Source organism: Ambystoma mexicanum, chromosome 11 (assembly GCF_040938575.1).
Source record: "Ambystoma mexicanum isolate Mex_15411 chromosome 11, UKY_AmexF1_1, whole genome shotgun sequence".
Lineage (NCBI taxonomy): Eukaryota > Metazoa > Chordata > Amphibia > Caudata > Ambystomatidae > Ambystoma > Ambystoma mexicanum.
In genome coordinates, this window is record NC_090934.1 from 128,370,824 (window position 1) to 128,390,717 (window position 19,894).

Here is a 19,894-nt window from a genome sequence, read left to right on the forward strand (position 1 = left end):
ATGCATCACATCTAGACAGAATTGTGAAGATTAGCATGTATCACATCTAGACAGAATTGTGAAGATTAGCAAGCGACACATCTAGACAGAATTGTGAAGATTAGCATGTGTCACATCTAGATAGAATTGTGAAGATTAGCATGCATCGCATCTAGACAGAATTGTGAAGATTAGCATGCATCACATCTAGACAGAATGGTGAAGATTAGCATGTGTCACATCTAGACAGAATTGTGAAGATTAGCATGTGTCACATCTAGATAGAATTGTGAAGATTAGCCTTGCGAGATTAGCATGCGTCACATCTACATAGAATCGTGAAGATTAGCATGCATCACATCTAGACAGAATTGTGAAGATTAGCATGCGTCACATCTAGATAGAATGGTGAACATCGGCATGCATCACATCTGGATAGAATCATGGAGATTAGCATGCATCACACCCAGATGGAATTGTGGAGATCAGCATGCATCACATTTAGATAGTAATGCCACTAGCCAACACTACAAAAACAAAATCACTCATCTGCATTCACCTCTCAAACTCTGAACTAAACACAACCCTACCTCTAAAGCACAACAAACCTCATGCTCTTCACTACACCGAAGTCGTGGGAGGGCGTGTTTATCCCCATTTTCCGAGTCCATAGGACTCCATAGGGATTTTGGCAGTATTTCGACTGCAGTATTTCCACCGGAATGTGGCCTTAAAGTGGTGCATTGACCTCCAGCATGATGCTGGAGGAAAATCCTCAATTCAAGGTCAAACATGTAGTTCGTCGGTGCAATAAAAATGGTGGTCATTCCCTTATAACTAAAAAAAGTGGTGGCAATGGAATTACCACAAGGTTTTAGCTGCACCGCCAAACTTGTATTGAGGCCCAAATGTGTCAGCAACTATAATGTATTTTTTTATAATGTATTGTTCATAAGTCAACATTTGTATGAGCTACTACCTGTATTAGAAGTATACATTTACCATATTGGTAACACAGTATCACTGCTTTGCTGTTCTTTGTGTGTCAAGGTGTTCACTTATCGGTGTACAGGCATATATACCCAGAAAAGGTGTGGATGTTGTTTGTCAAATATCTGTCTGCAGTGTGTGTATGTGGCCTAGGGTGGCCAACTGTCCCGTATTTTGCAGTGCTGTCCCGTTATGGAGGACCCTGTCCCGAGCTGGACAGGTTAATGTCCTACCTCCGTTCATTCTGCAGTCTGGACCCAGGCTGCTTTGTTAGCCTGCAGATCGAGTGGCGGCGACCGCTCTTTCGGTCTTGCTGCTAACGCTCTGACACGCGGTTTCGTTACAACGCTAATGCTTTGTTCCTGGGGTTACGATTGCCATGTTTGCAGCTAAAAACAAGGACAGCCATTAGCATTACAATTAAGCCAGGTGCTACAGTGTTAAAACCCATTCACCAATTGTTTAAATAACAATTGGGGGCAGGTCAAATGGGACATCATTGCCGCTGTGCGTGTGCCAAGTGTCCCGCAAAATGATCTCAGAAAGTTGGCCACCTTATAATGGAGCACAACTTTGATAATATCGCTCGGTTGGATAATGGCTTGGCAGTTTCTCCCCTGCCTCGTCATCCCATAAACACGGCTGGTGGCCAGGCTACTCAAGGTTGCAAACGGAGGAAACCTTTAAAAAATCAGAAGCTATGCAAATCACATGCACTTGGAACAAAGCACTTCAGCTGTTCCCTTTTCACACAGCCATCTTAATGCGCACAGAGAGAGCATTAAGATGGCTCATTACCGAGTCGGTGGTTGCAGAGGGTAGCATTAGTTAGCAACACAGAACAATTAACAGAAATCATTTATCAGGGTTTTGCCAGAGTGCAGTCAAGCAATACAGATAGCTTCTGTTTGGGTGGCCTGCAAAAACACAAGCTTGTTAGAAAAACAAGGAGTGGCGTGTAATGGGGCAAAACACAAACACACACCTCTCAACCTGTTGAGCCTTCCAGGAGGATGAAGCCGGTTGTTTGTGAAAGATCAACCATTGAAGCCAATTGAGATGTAGAATTGTATTTAATTTTGTTTCATGTTGTGTCACACCAACGGTACTTCAGAGAGCATCGGAAAAGGGGTAATGAACCCACGCGGAGCCCCATCACTGACCAGCTCTCAGATTGAGGGAGTATGGCTCCATGATTACCATTCGGGTTGGGGGTGTGTCACTAGATTTGGTAGAGAAGGGTAGCGTGAGAAAACCTCCGGTTTCATTACGAGTTTGCCAGTATTTCGGCAGTGAATGCATGGAAATACTGCCACATGGAACTACCATTACCACCATTTGGTCCCGTGGGATTACAAGTGGTTATCGGCTGTGTACATCCCCATTACCAGTCAGTAAATCCACTGTGGCAATTCCACCATACTTGTAATTTGGCAGTGCAGGAAAAGTGGCGGTAACAGAATTATTGGCACTTTTTGCCCACTCCGACAACCTCGTAATGAGGCCCATTTTTAGTTGTTTTCTTGTGAGCTGTTCTACGGGGTAAAACGCTCAGGGTGGGGTTCAGAACGTTGTATATGCATTTGGGTTTTACAAAGCGTGAAGCGAACTAGGAAGCAACGGAGTACACTGTACAGGTCGGGAATGGGAGGTTTTGCGTCGGCAAATTTAATCGCAGCAGATTTAATCGAGATTTTTTTAATGGATTTTGCCAAAAATATATTTGGGGGATGAGTTTAGGCTAATAATGAATGTAGGGGGACGAAGGGAGGGCCGTGGGGTATCCCCCCACATATATTTGCAGCAAAATCAACCGTTCAAAAAATAAACACATTCGATGAAATCTACCGTGATGAAATAAGCGACCTACGTGTCACTGAGGGTAACATAGGAGGTAAGGAGTGGGGTTTTCAGTATGTGCCATGGGATGTTCGTGCCAAGGGGATGGGAGGTGATGTGAGAGTGCAAGGAGGTTATTTGGAAGCTAGGTGTTGGCTGAAGAGTAAGGTCTTGAGTTCCTTCCTGAACTGCAAGAGCACTGGGGGAGTCCGTACTGCCACCGGGAGTTTGTTCCAGCAGGCAGCCTTTCATTGTCAATTTTGTCTCAATCCAACTTGGTGGCCTCACTACTGGAGGAGCGCAATCCACCTCGTTTAGAGAGTTTTTCAGGTAAGTAGGCAAGTGTGTGAGCAGTGGTTGCCTTATAGGTAAATCAGGCAGTCCGAGTATTCTTTCTGGGGCAAGAATTTCAGCTAGTCAGGAAAGGTCCTTAATTACACACCTTGACCGGCAATTGATTTTCCTATGTGTTTCGTCTGAGGGAATTTGGTTTTGAGGGATCATTCGGGTTGCATTGGAGCTGCTGGACCAGGCTGAGCAGTTCTGAGGGACTTGCATCTGTTACTAAGGGTAATTATGCGCATTTGCCTTATACATAATGATGAGGATCATGAATTCGATTCTCTGCTCCATCAGGAGGCACCAGAGAGATATGATTGTTGCGGTATTGTGTTTAGTTTTCTTCGTGTTTCGGCAAACCCTTATTATTTGGACGTGGATTTGATGCTGTTTCTGACCTTCCTTTTGGGGCAGGAGTCCACCCATTGTTGACATGTTGGAGGGGACCAATATTGTCAGACCTACATTTGGGATTGTGGTGTTGTAGCGGTTTAGCTGCATTATGTTTGCAAAATGACTGTGTAGTCACTGTTGCAAAGGAAATTAGAGGCGTACAGTGACAACATGTTTGCAGCCTGCAGGAAGGAATGAAGGAGCAGTCTCCTGTAGGACGGATGGATTCAATCAGGACCACCTTTCGCTTTGGTCAGATTACTTTTTGAGCTAAGCTTTATTTTTGGAAAGCGTGAGTGAAGGGGATCCATCAAGCCCAGTGGACTGTGGCCCGAAAGACTGATGGACCGCTGGGACAAAGCACCACATTTCACCTTTTATTAGATTCTGTACATTTCTCACTCAAAGAAAGGATGTGAAACATGTTTATCTGTTGAACTAATGGATTCTGGGGAATTTCCATGTCCCAGGAACAAAACATGACCCCTCACCTGAGGATGGATGGCTCTACAGATTCAGAGTTCTAGAATATATAACGTGTCGGAAGAGTAGATTCTGAGAACATTTCCAGGGACAAAAACAATGTTTCCCATGTAGGATGTACGGGTTCTGGAGCGTCAGGCATGGACAAAGAGCGTGTCAAATGTAGGAAGGCTGGATTTGTTAGATTTGCTGAGGACCATGGAACCTCATACCTGTAGAAACAATGGGCTGTGGCGATCTGCCCAAGGACATATTACCTGTCATTAAAACTGTAAAGGGGCACCATTAAGAGCTATACATACACAAGTTCTTCTTATGTTGGAAGAGTTGGTTCTGGTGATGAGTAAAGAGATGGTGAGCTGGCATCCTATAGGAGAGATGGGGAGTGGACGTAGCGTGTAATGTGTGGGAGGGATGGGATATTTAGATTCACCCGAGACAGAGAAATTAGCCACCTGAATCTGTGAGGAACAAACCGGGAGAGTGGATGTAAGCTTAATCGCTCAAGCTGAGCTTCCACAAGACCCTGTTAAACCAACCATAGTCAGAGGCAGTCTAGATGTACCTGCAAAGCACCCCTAGTTTACACATATATGGGTACTCTCGACCAAGGTCAATACCTCTGTCAAATGTGAAAGTGGATTATGGCCCATAATTACAATATGATATGATATGGCATTTATAACACTCCTATACATATGTGTTTCAAGGCACGACGAGGCAAGGGAGCGGGGAACAGAGGGAGGACAGAGACAACGATCTTACTAGGCCCGGTGATATTGAGATCCCGCAAGTGCGCGATAGAATTTAGAAATGAAAAAACAAAAATGGATGAATGTAGTTAACACCGGCAATACATTTTGTCGCCTGTAGGAAGGATGGATTCTGGGATTAACTCACCAATCCATATAAAACATGTCACTCAGAGGAACAACCTATTCTGTGTCTGCTTCCTAGGACAGACAACATGCCACATGTAGTATGGACAAGTTTAGGGGGGTCACATGGGGATACAAAACAGGTCAACTATATCCAGGGTGGGTTCTATGAATTCAAACTGATGTGGAAAATATTGACCCTAAAATGGATGGGTTTATGCAGCGACACAGAGCTTTGCCTTTAGGACAGATGGGCACCTGAGGATTCACTCAGGGGGAAAGGAACCGACCACATGCAGAAAGGATGGTTTCTTGTTACTAAGCCTGCGCAGTAAATTGGCGACTTAAGACTTTTCCTGAGACTTTATATTTAGCCTAGAGAACACAGGTTTGAAGCCCGGCAAGTCCAACTGCACCCTTCACCAGTTTGAGTTCTATACTTTGACTACCATAGCAATGGCTAATAACACATATGCCCATTGCATGTAGGATCTGGGAAACTGGCAGGATGAGCTACACAGAAGCAGTGTGTTCATCATAGAGCCTCACAAGACACTGGAATTGGCACATAGAAAATATTCACCCATCTGAAAATCCCATGCAGGTGTAAAACTAGGTGTTTTGCACGTGCAGCGGGCATAAGGAGGGGGGAATATATTTTCCCATCCTTTCCCACACTTTGCCTGTAAATGATAAGTGTAAAAACTGGCAGAAGCCATTTACACCTTTTTTTTTACATTTAGTGAAACGTACTCTAGTAAGTAAATCTCCCTTACTGTGTACATACATCACATATGAGAAAGGAGGGAGGGACAAGCAGGACCTCGCTGGTTTGCATAAAATCAAAGAGCATTTTGGGAAAATCAGAGTGACCACAGGCTTTCATGTTTGACAAACATGTCTGCTATAGTGATTGAAGCTGAAATCCTTCTGAGCCCGCAATGTATCCTGGGTTTGGTGCACATTTCATGCATTAAACCACTCACCCTAACTGTAAAAATCTGCAACCCTTGGGGCACATATACCCTTTTAGCCTGCCTTTGCTAGTGGTTGTGCAATTTGTGCTTTCTTTCTTAACCATCTCTGGATGCATTCAGTCTCATGCAAGCTGGGGAATGTTAGTGGGGAACAGAGGGAAAAGGTAGGGGTGGAATATTTGGAGGGGGGGCAAAGGTGCTTTTCCATATTTTGAGGGCATCAGGGCACCCTAACGCCCCCTGCTAGTTGCACTGATGTTTCTTTGGGTTCTGCTAAGTAGGCGTTGCTGCAATACTCTAGGGGCAGTATCGAAAGAGCAATAGCGATAGCCACCGAGTGATTGTTTTGGATGAGTCGTGATCTGTAGATTGTGGTTTCCGGCGAGGTTTTGATTTTTTAGTTGAAGGAAAGATCTCAATCATTCATAAACCAAGCATTTCTAAATGACTTTGATAGCCTATGGGCCATGCCCAAGTTGTTGGACCCCTCAAATGGCAGGAAGCTTCATGGTGAGTCCGCTAGTTCCAGGATTTCTCCTTAGGAATTCTTGAGGCATATTAAAGTTTCTTTCCTCCACAGTTTACTGTTTTCCAGGCACTCATTGATGCTTTATTTGACCTTGAACCTTTTCTAGGTAAAGTTGAAGTGTTGTATCTCCAGCATACATTTGAAGTTAGACATCAATCAGATGCACATGTTAAACAGGATCTGGGACAGGGTCCTCAGGATACTCTGCCCTTAAGCTTTCTCTATGCGGAGGAGGCCATGCAGATCCAAAAGCTTTGGTATTGGTCGATGATACTGGATCCACTTCAGGGTGTGGCCCCATGTCCTGTCCATGCCTCTTCTTTCTATAGAATGTTAAGGATTGCTATATCCTGGGCTTCGGATGAATCCCGCAGAACCATGCCACTTGTTGGCCTAAAACTGGACTGATGGTTAGAGTCTCCAAAGTTGCCTTGGGATACCACATTTAACAATCCTGCATGGTTGATGGAGACTGCATATGGTTTTCTTATGTCTGTAATATTTCTGGCCATGGTAGTGAAGTGTTCCTTCATGGTCTTTTGGATGCTTTAATGGTTCGAACATATTAGTGGCATAGAGGCCTATGCATTGACTCGTGTTGTCATTGGATGCTTCAATGAGTGGGGGCCTATGGGAATGTTTCAGGGTTGGCACCACTTCTTTCTTTGATGACTTTGATCTTGCGGACGAAGCTGAATCATAAGGTGATGAATAATGGCTCGCAGCGTTCGGACATGATTTGCCACCCGTAATCTCCCAATTGTTTGTACACAAGGAAGGCAAAGGTTCTGGTCTCGCCTCATGTTGACCAACGTTTCCAAGAGAGCAAGCAATAAAACTACATGTTCATATTATAAAACGACCAGTGCCCACCTGTAAAAAAAATGAATATCGCTTTTCTCTGGGACAGGAACATGAGCCTGGCAGTCCACGTACCCGTCCCAGTGCATCGCCACATCAGTTGTGCCTCAACCTCACCGGAAGTGAGTGAAAAACAATGTGTCTGATCATTTCCCCCCCTAGTCCACAAATACAATATCCCCAGGTGACATCTCATCAGATGCATGACTGTGATCACTGTGCGATGTGGCTCTCAGAGTCTCAGGGGGGATCTTTCATGGATGTGATTTCGGGGTTACGGCTGCGGCCCAAATCCAGAGATCTCGTCTTTCTGCTGATGCATCTATTGAGTCCCTCACAACCAGAGGATAGGTGCAAGGACATCCTCTGTACCCCATAATCTCAAAGGAAAACCACAAAGAGCTGATGTACAGGTATTTTGAAGGACATAATTGAGGGGTCACGAGCACACCTGTAGCTCGTACGCCTGCCTTTAACCAGGCTTGTCTAGCACGTCTGTGGTTGAAGCTCAAGACAAGGTCACACCAAAGTAGCACTATTGTGATGAGCATCTTAAGGGACCATTTGAATAGACGCTCGCGCTCCACTTTATCTTGAGGGTGTAAGATAAAGGACAGTCCACCTCTCCCTGCGCGGCTTGTCCATCCCACCTGCCTAGGCTTGAGATGTTTCTCACCTCATGCCTGGCCAACCTTAACTGATCAGATGCTGAATGCTGGCTCCAATGCTGCAACCTTTGGGGTTGGCACTCTCTGGGCACGCAGAGGCTGCATCAGCGTTAACATCCTCTACAGCTAGAGGACACGCCTGCCAGCCATAATTTCAGTACACGGCAGATGAGACCAGCTGGGGTTAGGGTGAGGGGAGGCCGATTAAGTGGATTCATTCCATGTGACCAGGTTCACATATCATTGTGGTACCTGCTTGTATATGTTTGAATTCGTACAGGGTCCTTTCTGCCTTTCATCCTTACACGGTTGGTACAATGAGTACCATTTAGTTGGGTAACAGCAAAATCTATTACTTATAGAGCACTTACAATGACAAATTAAAACTCAAACTTCTGCCAGGTCACTGAAACAAGTGAGAGCAAGCTCTCAAAGTAAATTAGATGTCCTATCATTCATTACGTGGACCTCTTCTTGAGGCCCAAGTGTACTCAGTGTATTTTTTAACACGTTAACACCTTATGTTTCGATGCATCTTAATAGGGGCAAACACATTCAGACAGCATGAAGTGTTGATGAAGAAGCATAAATAGAGCTTAGAAACTAACAGAAAACAACCATGACAACTATGGAGTTCAATAATTAATTGTGCAGCATGATTAGTGAAGTATGGTTCACATATATCATGTACTATTGTAAAGACTTAGTCACACCTTAAAGAGCCTCTGGGGTAAAGTTCCAAGCTTGTAGTCATTTTTGACAGTGGCATGAGGCTTAGTTCTATTTCTAAAGCACATACCATTTGCATTTCCAAAATAAAGTTTAATACATTCTTCACACATTAAACAAACACATCATCATTAGGTGTCAGAAACCACTCTGGACACTGCTGAGCTGTGTCCAGAACGATCTGTTGGGACCTGGGAAAATGAGGGTGAGATTTTTCCTTCATGCCACACCTGTCCACGGCACTGCTTGTTATACTTGCTCCACCCTTTCATGCTGCCACAAGGTGGCATGAAGCACTGCACAATTCCCTTAATAAATAAATACTTTCAAGTACAATTAGGAAAGGTACACTTTAAAAACCTCTGTTTGTTGCTATTACCAAACACAACATCCAGGAACCATAGAGTCCATTGGGCCTTATTACGAGTTGGGCGGTATAACGGTGGTAAATCTGCCAGAATACCATCCAATGAAATTACCTTTACTGTAACATGAGCCGGCGGATTTACCACTGGATTACAAGTGGTGGGGGCGGTGTTAGTCACCATTAATTTGAAGTCCATATGACTCTATTGGGGATTTCGCCAGAATCACCGTAGCAGTAATTTAGCCGATTGTACCATTTCTACAGTGGAAAATGGGAGGGTTTACCTCCAGTATGATGCAGGAGGAAAATCCCACACTCCAGGGCCAAGCTCGTAGTAAGGCACAGCGGGAAAAGGGGCAGTATTTCCATTACCACAACTTTTTCCCCACACCGCCATACTCGTAATGAGCCCATTGCATTAAAGTAGTGCAATGTACTAGGTAACGGCTCACAATAGGACACCATCTTTAAGAAACACCCATGGTCTCTTGCCATAGAGAGGACAGAGATCGGTTCTAGGGTTTATAGACATAATTTCGAAATCAAAAATTTCGAAAGTCAAAAAGTCAAAAAAAAAATGTCGAAAAAAATAATGTCGAATTTATTTTTTATGACGTTTTTTTTCGAAATGGGGGGGTTTCCCCCCAACCCCCCTTTTTTTTAACCTATTTTTTTATATAAACTAGAGCCCCAAAAAAATATCGAAAAAAAAAATAATTCAACATTTTTATTTTCGACATTTTTGATTCAACTTTTTTGACATTCGACATTTTTTATTCGATATTATGACTGGACACCCGGTTCTAGTACAGCACTAGACCATCTGTGCAGGAATTGAACATTCTCTTCAGGGAACCATGGCTGTGCACCCCTCAAGTGCACATTTTTTCAGTAATTGCGGTACTAAACGAATTCTTGCAATGCATAGTTGTCAAGGTTGTTTACTGTTGCTTTCTAAGCTTTATGTTCCTTCATCGCCACTTCGTTCTGCCTTTATGTGTATACCGGTATTAGGGTGAATCTAGAATTAGGGTGTTAGCAGGCTGAAAAACCGCCACACTATAATTTTGCGGCAACACAATCCTGCTGCCCACTAATGCATACAGTAATCTCGAGTGCCATGCGATGTGGCCTTCGCCATGATATGATACCCTGTCCCTCTCCGTGAGCAACCTCCTGCGCGTGTATTTACTTTTTTTCCCCTCTGTTGCTACACCTAAAAGAAAACTAACTGCACCTCTCCACTCTCTAAATGTTGTAGCGCTCAACACAAACTTCACTCAACATGAGCAATTGTTGGCCATACCCAACATATTTCATTATCTGCACTGTGGGGACTACATGCCATCTTCACCCCTATTGAGTCACTGGGCTGTGTTTACGCGTATATATGTGGTAGACAGAACGCTGGTAATGTCGAGGAATGGACAAGAAACGTGATCAAAGGGAGCAGCCTTGTGAGCTGGGCTTAAACCTCTTAGTGCTCTATTTTCTTATTTTCTTTCTCGTTTCTCTCCTGCTCCCCGTACCCCGATGACCGTGAAGGCTTCATGGAAATGGAAAGGAGATGCTTCCTTTCTACAGTGTTCCCATTTTTCTCTACATGACAGATACTTTTGGATAAACTCTTCTTTGATTACAAAAACTGTCTTTGCTATTGCATGTCTCATATGAAGCACGTTCAGCATTTTCAATGAGACTGCCTCGGCACTCAGGCCGCATTCCTAACTGCTAATAGCCTTACATTCTGCAGCGGTAGGCTATACCATGTACATACACTGCACCCATTGTCTACAGGCCATTAGTACCTGGCGAGAGACAATCGGATTGTTACATGCAATCTGATTGGCCCTCGCCAGGGCTTTAATCGACCGCGAATCCCTCGTATCTTTCGTATATCCGGCGGTGGACGTAGGGGGGGAAGGTGTGGCAGCCCTTCGGTCAATGAGGAGGCTTGGTACGGGTTAATCCCTGCTCTGAGCCACCACACGGCTGGAGGCTGCCATCCTCTCCCGCCGGGGATTCAGGTAAGTGTTTTCTCCCACCACAATCCAAACAATCCCCCCTCCAAACCCCACTTACCTTCTTTTTGGTCATTTTGTGGGAGTGAACACGCTAAGAAAACTTCTGTCCCAGGCGCGTCCGCTCCCGATCCCCGGCAGGCCATCATGGAAAGGAAGAAGGGACTATGCGTAGTGCCTTCTAATCTTTCCGATGGCGGCCATTTTTCTTGTTTAGATTTTTACAATTTTTTGAATGGCCGCCATGAAAAGGGAGAATGGACTACATGTAGTCCATTCTCCCTTTCCATGGTGGCCATTTTCTTTGTTTACTTTTTTACATTGATATCGAATGGCTGCCATGGCAAGAGAAAACAGACTCGGTTTTCCCTTCCCCGGTGGCCTTTTTTTGCAGTGTTTCGGAACAGAAAAACAATGCTTTTAGTACCCCGGTCTTGTGGGCCTGGGTACTAATAGGAATAAGCCTCTCGCTGTGCAGGCATTACCGAGTTCAATAAAGCTCGGCCCAATAGCTCGGGGCTTAGTGCTTAATTAATAGCAATTCTGGCCCAGTACAGCGGTCTATAAAGCTTAACTTTTAAAGAAAGGGTTCAAAAGATTACATTCACTTGCTTAAAGATCTGATGCCATTGTTATAATCTGCTCTTTTTGTATGTTTTTATGGTCCTGTACTTGCTTCACAACCAGATAATTGGTCGTTTAGAGGTTTGAACACTTGACTTGGAAAAGGGAGCATTCATTGGTGCTTGGCTCAAACCAAAAGAACACTGCTCACTTGTTGACTTCAACATGAAGATTAATCGACAAAGCTGTCCAAAATGAGTATACACTATTGAAGCATGAGAACCTGCACCATTGGGCTCTATTGGGCAGTAGGTGACAGTGCCCAAGTTGGTGGCACGAGGTAAGTTAAGGCCTTCTAATAAGGTCGAGGGTCACCTGGCATTCATTAGAGTCGAATACAAAGGGCTGGCTTGATATTATGGCATGTGCAGGTGGAACAAATGAGAAGCCTCACCTTGGCCGTCCTGTGAGACGTAGTCCATGCCTCCTTGACCAGTACCTAGTGTCTACACATCACAAAGAGAAGGTTGGAGAGCAGACTTTACTAAGTGTTAGAGCCTGCATTCCAAGCTTGCTGATTGGCTATAGAGCTAGAAACTGTAAGAGAAAGAAGAAACATAGAAGGCAGGTGTCTAATTAATGTTATGTTATCTGTACTTGTAAAGTGCATAACACTAGTACTGGACGGAAGCTGTCTGCATCTGATCACAGAAAGAAAAAAAAAGACAAGACAATCATCACTGTCGATAACCCTGAGATGGGCCCCATTGCTTATAGAAAGATTTGTTTTAAAAATGATTTTCGGAAAACAGTCAAGGGACTCAAGAAGCAAAGTTGTAACAGGATATTATTCCAGAGGCAGGGGCCAAGAACAGAAAAAACATCTGTCGCCTCTGGTTGAGCAATGGGCTTGGGGAGGGAATAACACATTTTGATCAGTGGACCAAAGAAGACGTGAGATGAGATAAGGCTTGATTTTCGGAAATAATTAATAGTGTCAAGTCGTAAATTCACTTAAAAATTAGGGGTAGAATCTTAAAAGAGATACGTTGAGAAATAGGCAGCAAATGCAATACGTGTTTAGCAGAAGACACAGAGAAGGTCTTATCTAATTCACAGACCAACCTGATAGCCGAGTTTTACACGATTTGGAGATGGCTCAATAAAAGGTTTGGCAGTCCTGAATTGGCATTGTATATTAGAGAGCTAATCAGGGTCCCAACCACAAAGGAACGAAAAGGGAGAGTGAGCTTTTCAATACGGAGACACAAAATGGAAGACCTAGTGATCTCTTGAACTTGGTTAACTAATTTCAGTTCAGGATCCCTTTACTCCTAGGGTTTTTATTGTGTTGGCATATTTAGTGGGAGATCGAACAGAGCAGGGGTAAAGTTCATCTCAAAGGATCTTTCAGGAGATGTGGCGGCCCCAATAGCATAATCTCAATATTCGATGGATTGAGACAGCGTTCACTGATGCCCAGAGAAAGTTTGATCTCAGAGAAGTGGGCCTGTAGGAGAGAAAAGCTCTCCTGAGGGATGGACATCCTAAAGACCAATTGTAGATCATCTGCGTATGAGTGAAAGTGAAGATCGTATTTATGAATATTAGTGAATGACGGAGAAGCATAAACCATCTAGAGCCTGAATTCCCCACATTCTTTTTTGTGTAAAGCGAAGAAAGATGGTCTAATTCTCTTTAAACTCCATTGGAGGAACACTCCATGCAGGATCACATGTATTGCTAAGTATTATTTCCTATTTTATTAGGACCCTCGGTGGGTGCGACAGCCTATCAGGTTGCTTCAAACCCGGGATGAATCTACCGATGCAAGCCCGGGTTTGGAGCTACCCGAGTGGTAGCTGCACCCAGCGCACTGTTGTCCCTCCTTTGCTTGCCTGCCGGCCACAAATCCATCCCTTCCAAACCTCCCCCACACCACCAATCCATTCTCCTCATCCAAATCTCCTTACCACATAAGGGCTCCTCCTCCCGGGCCGCACGGTTTCCTGTTAAAGCCATTGAAATAGAAGAAGGGCTCTGAGTGGATGCTCCACAGCTGTTAACGGCAGGAGGCCCAAGTTACAGGCCCAAGCACATTATTGCTTAAATGAAATATATCTTAAGATTTCAATTGGTGTAATTTGCTTCTAAACAACTTAACCAATGTATATCACGGTTCTCTCTAATCAGATATGAATTCCAACACAAACAGCCATAAATTAAACATTTAATTATGTACACATCAAACTCAGTTTTCTCTCTTTAAACAGAAATCAACGAGTAGGTTCTAATACATTCAATTTAAATTTTCAAAAATAGTATTTTAGATTAAATGTTTTCTTTCATTTCAAAATCCATTAGAACGTGAACCATCTCAATTTCTTACTCCGCAAACTCAAATGTGCTATAATATTGTCTATTAACTTTCTAGAAGGTTTCAGAGATAATACTCATGACCTGGATTGCAGTAACAGTTTCCAGGCAATGGAAAGGGACTTACCCGCAGGAAAGAATCCAGGACCCCATTGGACATGAATTCCACAACATTCATCATGGTATTTCCTGTTAAAACACACAAATGAAAAGGTCATTCACATATTTGTTAATAATTTCAGCATGCATGTTACTTATGAGTGACAATATCAATGATTATTCTATCAAGAGCTAGTCATGCTGTGTTATTAGTCCTGTATACTTAGCAGTCACCACCATCGTGTTCTTAAAGCATCAAGACCTTTTCAGTAATTATGGAAATTCTGATCCCGCCCTGTGTGTCAAACTGCAGAGGAAATGGAACAGGAAAGGGGGCGGGCACTAGTAATGGTGAAGATCTTAGGCCTCATTATAAGTCGTCCGGCATTAAAGTGCCGTTATTAACGTATACCTGCACTTTACTGCACCAGCTGACTAAAGGTTTACGGTGGGGCACCTGAGTTATCTCCAGCTAAGAGCTGGAAGTAAATTAGCTGCCCTACCAGCAAAAATCAACGTTATTACCGGCACAGGTATTGCCGGTGTTGGTAATAAAGGCAAATACCCGATGGAGTCCTATGGGAATCCATGAATGAGTATTTGTACTGTCACTCCAGCACTTGTAATCTGGCAGTGATAGGGCCGGAGCGAGTGCTGGAGGCGTAATATAATTTGCTGGTTTCCAGGCGGATTTACCGCCAGGATACCTGCAACCTCGTAATGAGGCCCAATGTGTCTGGCTGTTTTTAAAAGAGCTTGGAGCCTAAGCAGGAAGTAACAGGCCCATTGTGAGAAATATGAAAATAAATAACATTGACAGAAAGAAAACAAATAAACATAATATATGAATACAGGGTCATATAAGGTGTGTCAAGGGATACGATGGAGGGTTGGTATGTTTCTTGCACCAAACAGTAGTAGAACACAATCAGTGGCAAATAGTTTAAAGGTATATTATACAAAGTCTGAAATAATCCCTGCAAATGTATTTCAAGAAAAGAAAAAAAAAACTCTGTAAATTCTGGAAACTATCACAAAAAAATGCTCATTAAAGTAGTGAAAAGCAATGGTGTCATGTCACCAAAATTGGTGTGTGCTTTTCAACACACTTGACTGACTAGTACACTGGAAACTTTGTTGTCTGGCACCCAGTTATCCAGAACCTTCACTGAACTAGCATCTTCTGAGTAATGAAGAAGGCCAGGATTCGTAGTTCTCCAGCCTTTTGCTCTGAATTCCATGTCCCTGTCGCCTACATAACTCACATTCAGTTATTCAGCATATCTGATTATCCGGCCCCTTTGGGATCCCATGTAAGCCACATAGTCAAGCCTTCGCTGCAATAGTGGCACTTGCAAAATATATGCAGGCCCAAAAAACAACATGCAAGAAATGGAAGGGGGTCTATGGATTCTACGTTCCACCTTTAATTATTACAAATAAACAGCATTGTTGCTAAAACTAACCGCATCACCCATTCCTGTCTAACAGTAACAAAATGCGGTATGATGTGATATGATATGACACATATAACACGCCTGTACGCATTTCAGAGTACACACTGGATGTTCTCTCTTTCAGCCCCTGTTCTCCACCAACCACCCACACTTAAAGAAAATAAACATAGTCCATCCTTCGCAATAACTACCATAAACTTGTCATTACTTAACTATTAAAAACAGCGGCCACGCAACTGATATAGAAAAGGCACAGGGCCTCGTTACGAGTTTGGCGGTGCGGTTAATTCTGTAATATATGTGCTTTTGTTCATAATAGAACTGCACTCACTCTGGCAGAATTAACACTCGTTGTACATCCTCAAAAATCTACATGGAGTTCTATGGACAACAGAAATGGGGATTAACACCGCCGTTCCCCAGAGGTAATTTCTTTGGATCAAGTGGCAGTAACGCTAGCAAGAGGAGGGGCATGCGAGTGGTCTTAGCCGTGCCAACCGAAGCGGAGCACTGGTGGAGCAGCTGTAGGCAAGCAGTTGACCTGCTGATCTTGGGTGAGTAGGGGTAAGTGAGCGGTCTTAGCTGTGCCGACACCAAGAGCTGGCGCAGCGGCTGCAGGCATGCTGTTGAGCTACTGAACTTGGACAAGAGGGGCAAGCGAACGGTCTTAGCTGTACCAACGCCAACCGAAGCGGAGCGCTGGCGGAGCGTCTGGGGGCAGGCTCTTGACTTACTGTTTCCCTGTGGCTTCCTGGGCGCCCTGTTGTACCTCTCTACCTCAGAACACCGGCATATAACCCACGAGTAATGTGGAAGGGAAAAAGAAGGTGAACGGTCGCCGAGCCCTGAAGCAGAACCTTGAAACATCACAAGGCTGCGCGCATAGAGTTTGGTCACAATGTCCCTCGCCCTAGCTCGTACAAACTATCGCGCAGGTCAAAAGCTGATGGCTTATTAGCCTTTTTGACCTTGTGCCCGTCTGATACATAATTGGCTCTTCAGTTGTTCCTCAGCTGCCCCTTCTCGTCCCACAACGACGGATTGATGCTTTGGCCCATTTTCTGGGATCACGTGCACGGGATCTCTTGTGATTTTTTTCTGTTGTTGGGGTGGAGATAGTGACTGCGGCTTTGGTGTTTAAGCTAATCCACTCCACTCAGGAGTGGATTGACCCTTCATCCATCGTACTCAATCCAGAACTATAAACCCGGGGTCACCTGCGGATTGCTTGGCCAGAGTTAGAGTTAGAGTTAGTGACTGTGGGCTTGGCCTTTGAGCTAGTCTACTCCACATAAAGATTTCTTGGCCTTACCAGATTACGACTATGTTTGGCCAAAAAAAAAAGGAACTAATGAAGGAGGGAGCTGTGGGGAATAAACCCTGGAAAGGGCGCTGCAATAATCACCCCCCACCCCCAATGAACACTCATTGCACTCTTATCTCAAAGAAGGCTCCGGCAGGCTGGAACAAAATATCCTTCAAGCTGAAATAGCCCTCTCAGTGACCCGATGTGTTCCCCCCATGTGTTCCCCCCCCCCAGAAAATGGCCCCCATAGATGATGTGAGCACTGAGGGTACATTTCGACATGAAGGAGGTATCGGCTTCACCCCTTCGGGCGGCACAATCGATCACCCTTCAATTTCGAGCCCTCTTCACATATATAATGTTGCCATTTCTGGTATATAGGCACATGCCTGCAGCACTGCGGGCCAGGAAACAGTCTCTGGCTTGACAGTGAATCTCCAGCTCTGTCCACTGGAAAGACAGAGCTGGGTACCCTGGTGCTGGTAGCTCTGTCCACTGGAAAGACAGAGCTGGTTACCCTGTTGCTGGTAGCTCCGTCCACTGGAAAGACAGAGCTGGTTACCCTGGTGCTGGTAGCTCCGTCCACTGGAAGACAGAGCTGGTTACCCTGGTGCTGGTAGCTCTGTCCACTGGAAAGACAGAGCTGGTTATCCTGGTGCTGGTAGCTCTGTCCACTGGAAAGACAGAGCTGGGTACCCTGGTGCTGGTAGCTCTGTCCACTGGAAAGACAGAGCTGGGTACCCTGGTGCTGGAAAGACAGAGCTGGCTACCCTGGTGCTGGTAGCTCTGTCCACTGGAAAGACAGAGCTGGGTACCCTGGTGCTGGAAAGACAGAGCTGGCTACCCTGGTGCTGGTAGCTCTGTCCACTGGAAAGACAGAGCTGGTTACCCTGTTGCTGGTAGCTCTGTCCACTGGAAAGACAGAGCTGGTTACCCTGGTGCTGGAAAGACAGAGCTGGTTACCCTGGTGCTGGTAGCTCTGTCCACTGGAAAGACAGAGCTGGGTACCCTGGTGCTGGTAGCTCTGTCCACTGGAAAGACAGAGCTGGGTACCCTGGTGCTGGTAGCTCTGTACACTGGAAAGACAGAGCTGGTTACCCTGTTGCTGGTAGCTCTGTCCACTGGAAAGACAGAGCTGGTTACCCTGCTGCTGGAAAGACAGAGCTGGTTACCCTGGTGCTGGTAGCTCTGTCCACTGGAAAGACAGAGCTGGGTACCCTGGTGCTGGTAGCTCTGTCCACTGGAAAGACAGAGCTGGTCTGGTAGCTCTGTCCACTGGAAAGACAGAGCTGGTTAGCCTGGTGCTGGTACTGGTATAGATTCCGAAATTGGTGCCTAAAAGGACTTATTTATTTTTAATAAATTGAGGCAGCTATTCGAATTGGTGTATGGACCTTTTCTTTTTTTAATGAGAAAACAGAGGGAATAATGGAATTTTTAAATTGTTTTAAGAAATCAGCTTTTGATTCTCTAGTGATGATTGGTGACATTATAAGGGGACTAAGAACGGATGTGTTTTCGCTGTCTGACATGCTTAAAACCAAATTGTTCACTAACTCCAATTACAATTCTTCAGCAATCCCTGATAATACAACATGCTTGGTCAAGCCTCTTAAAACAAGGACCTCTGATATTTAGCAGGATGGTGTAATCGGAATAAGGCCACTGCAGAGTGTCTCTGTACAAGTGCATAGCTCCCACGTTTCCAATTGCCGCTATATCGTCCCTCCCCCTTTGTGCAAAAACAATCTTTTCGTGGAGGAACGTCACATACGTCGGTTGCCTATCCTGCACTTACCACAGGCAGCCCCGCCCCTTGTTGGCATTCATTTGCATTTATTTTCGTCATTTGTAGAGTGCCTTTGACCAATGGTGTGTTCCCAGCATGCTGTCAGTTGAACACCCTCGGTGGGACAGAAGTCCAAATTATTTATTTATTTATTCATTGTTTGCTTGTTAGGTGCTTATTCAGGAAATACATTCTGATTCAAAGCGCCCACAGGGCAGCAGGGAGGGAACATGGGATAGCAGTACAATTAAATACAAAAAACACAGTGGGGGGACAGCCAAGGCTCCTATGCTTTGTGAGTATTCAGAATGTGCAAGTGCAGGAAGGAAGATGGCCGTGGTGGGTTAGGTGCTGTAGTGTCCATGCTCGAGGGTAAGCTGCAGATGAAGTGCAAGGTATGGTAAGTGCTATGCGGCTAGGCATCGCGTTAGGTGGAAAGTGAGAATCTCCAGTGCAGAGGGTGTGCTGAGGCAAGTGCTGAAGGAGGACAGATGCTGGTAAGATTGGGTGTGAATGGTCAGAGGCCAAGAGGATCCATAGGGGTTCGAGACACCAATCTCCTCAACTGTGGGATTAGCAGAGGAAAGAAGAAGGGAAAGAGGAGGAAAGGAGGAGGGTCTTGTGGTGTTTTTGTAACCACAAAAGAAGCTGCTCAAGACGCAGTGGAAGGGGGAGGCTGTTCCAGAGGAGGGATCTGCTGAGGAAAGTGAGGGGCCTCCTGCTCTCTGTTTAGCTAAATGCTTTACGGACAGTGGTTGTCAGAGGAGCGTAGAGGTCTAGAAGGAGAGTATTTGGTAAGAGACAGTTGCAGATGGAGTGGTCCCCGGCCCCAGACAGCCTTGTGGATGATGCAGAGGGATTTGAATTTGATCCGTGCAGCAACTGGGAGCCAGTGGAACCTTTTTAGGGCAGGAGAGATGCGGTCTCCGGAGTTAAGGCCAAGGATAAGTCTTGCTGCTCTATTCTGGATTAGCTGAAGGGCTCGCAGAGTGCTAGAAGGTAGACTGAGGAGGAGGTTGTTGCAAAAGTCAAGCCTAGAGAGAACCAGGACTCTGGAAACATTGAACTTCTGGGAGAAGGTGAGAAATGAGAGAATTCCTTTGAGAAAGAAGAGTTGGAAGTAGGAGTTCTTGACAATGTCCTGAGTGTGAGGGAGGAAGGTAAAGATGACTCCAATGTTTCTGGCTTCAGAAGAAGTAGCAGGGGGAGAACCCAAGGTGAGATGCCAGAGAAAAGGGAAGAAGGAGGGA

The 19,894-nt window shown here is 44.9% G+C and overlaps 1 protein-coding gene across 1 annotated transcript in view; it reads right to left on the reverse strand.

The window, feature by feature from the left end:
- EPHA10 (EPH receptor A10) overlaps positions 1-19,894 on the reverse strand; it is a 1,411,836-nt gene that overhangs the window by 156,485 nt on the left and 1,235,457 nt on the right. Inside the window, exon 12 of the mRNA XM_069622653.1 lies at positions 14,121-14,182. Within this exon, the coding sequence (XP_069478754.1) occupies positions 14,121-14,182 (62 nt within the window). The remainder of the gene's footprint in view (positions 1-14,120; positions 14,183-19,894) is intronic.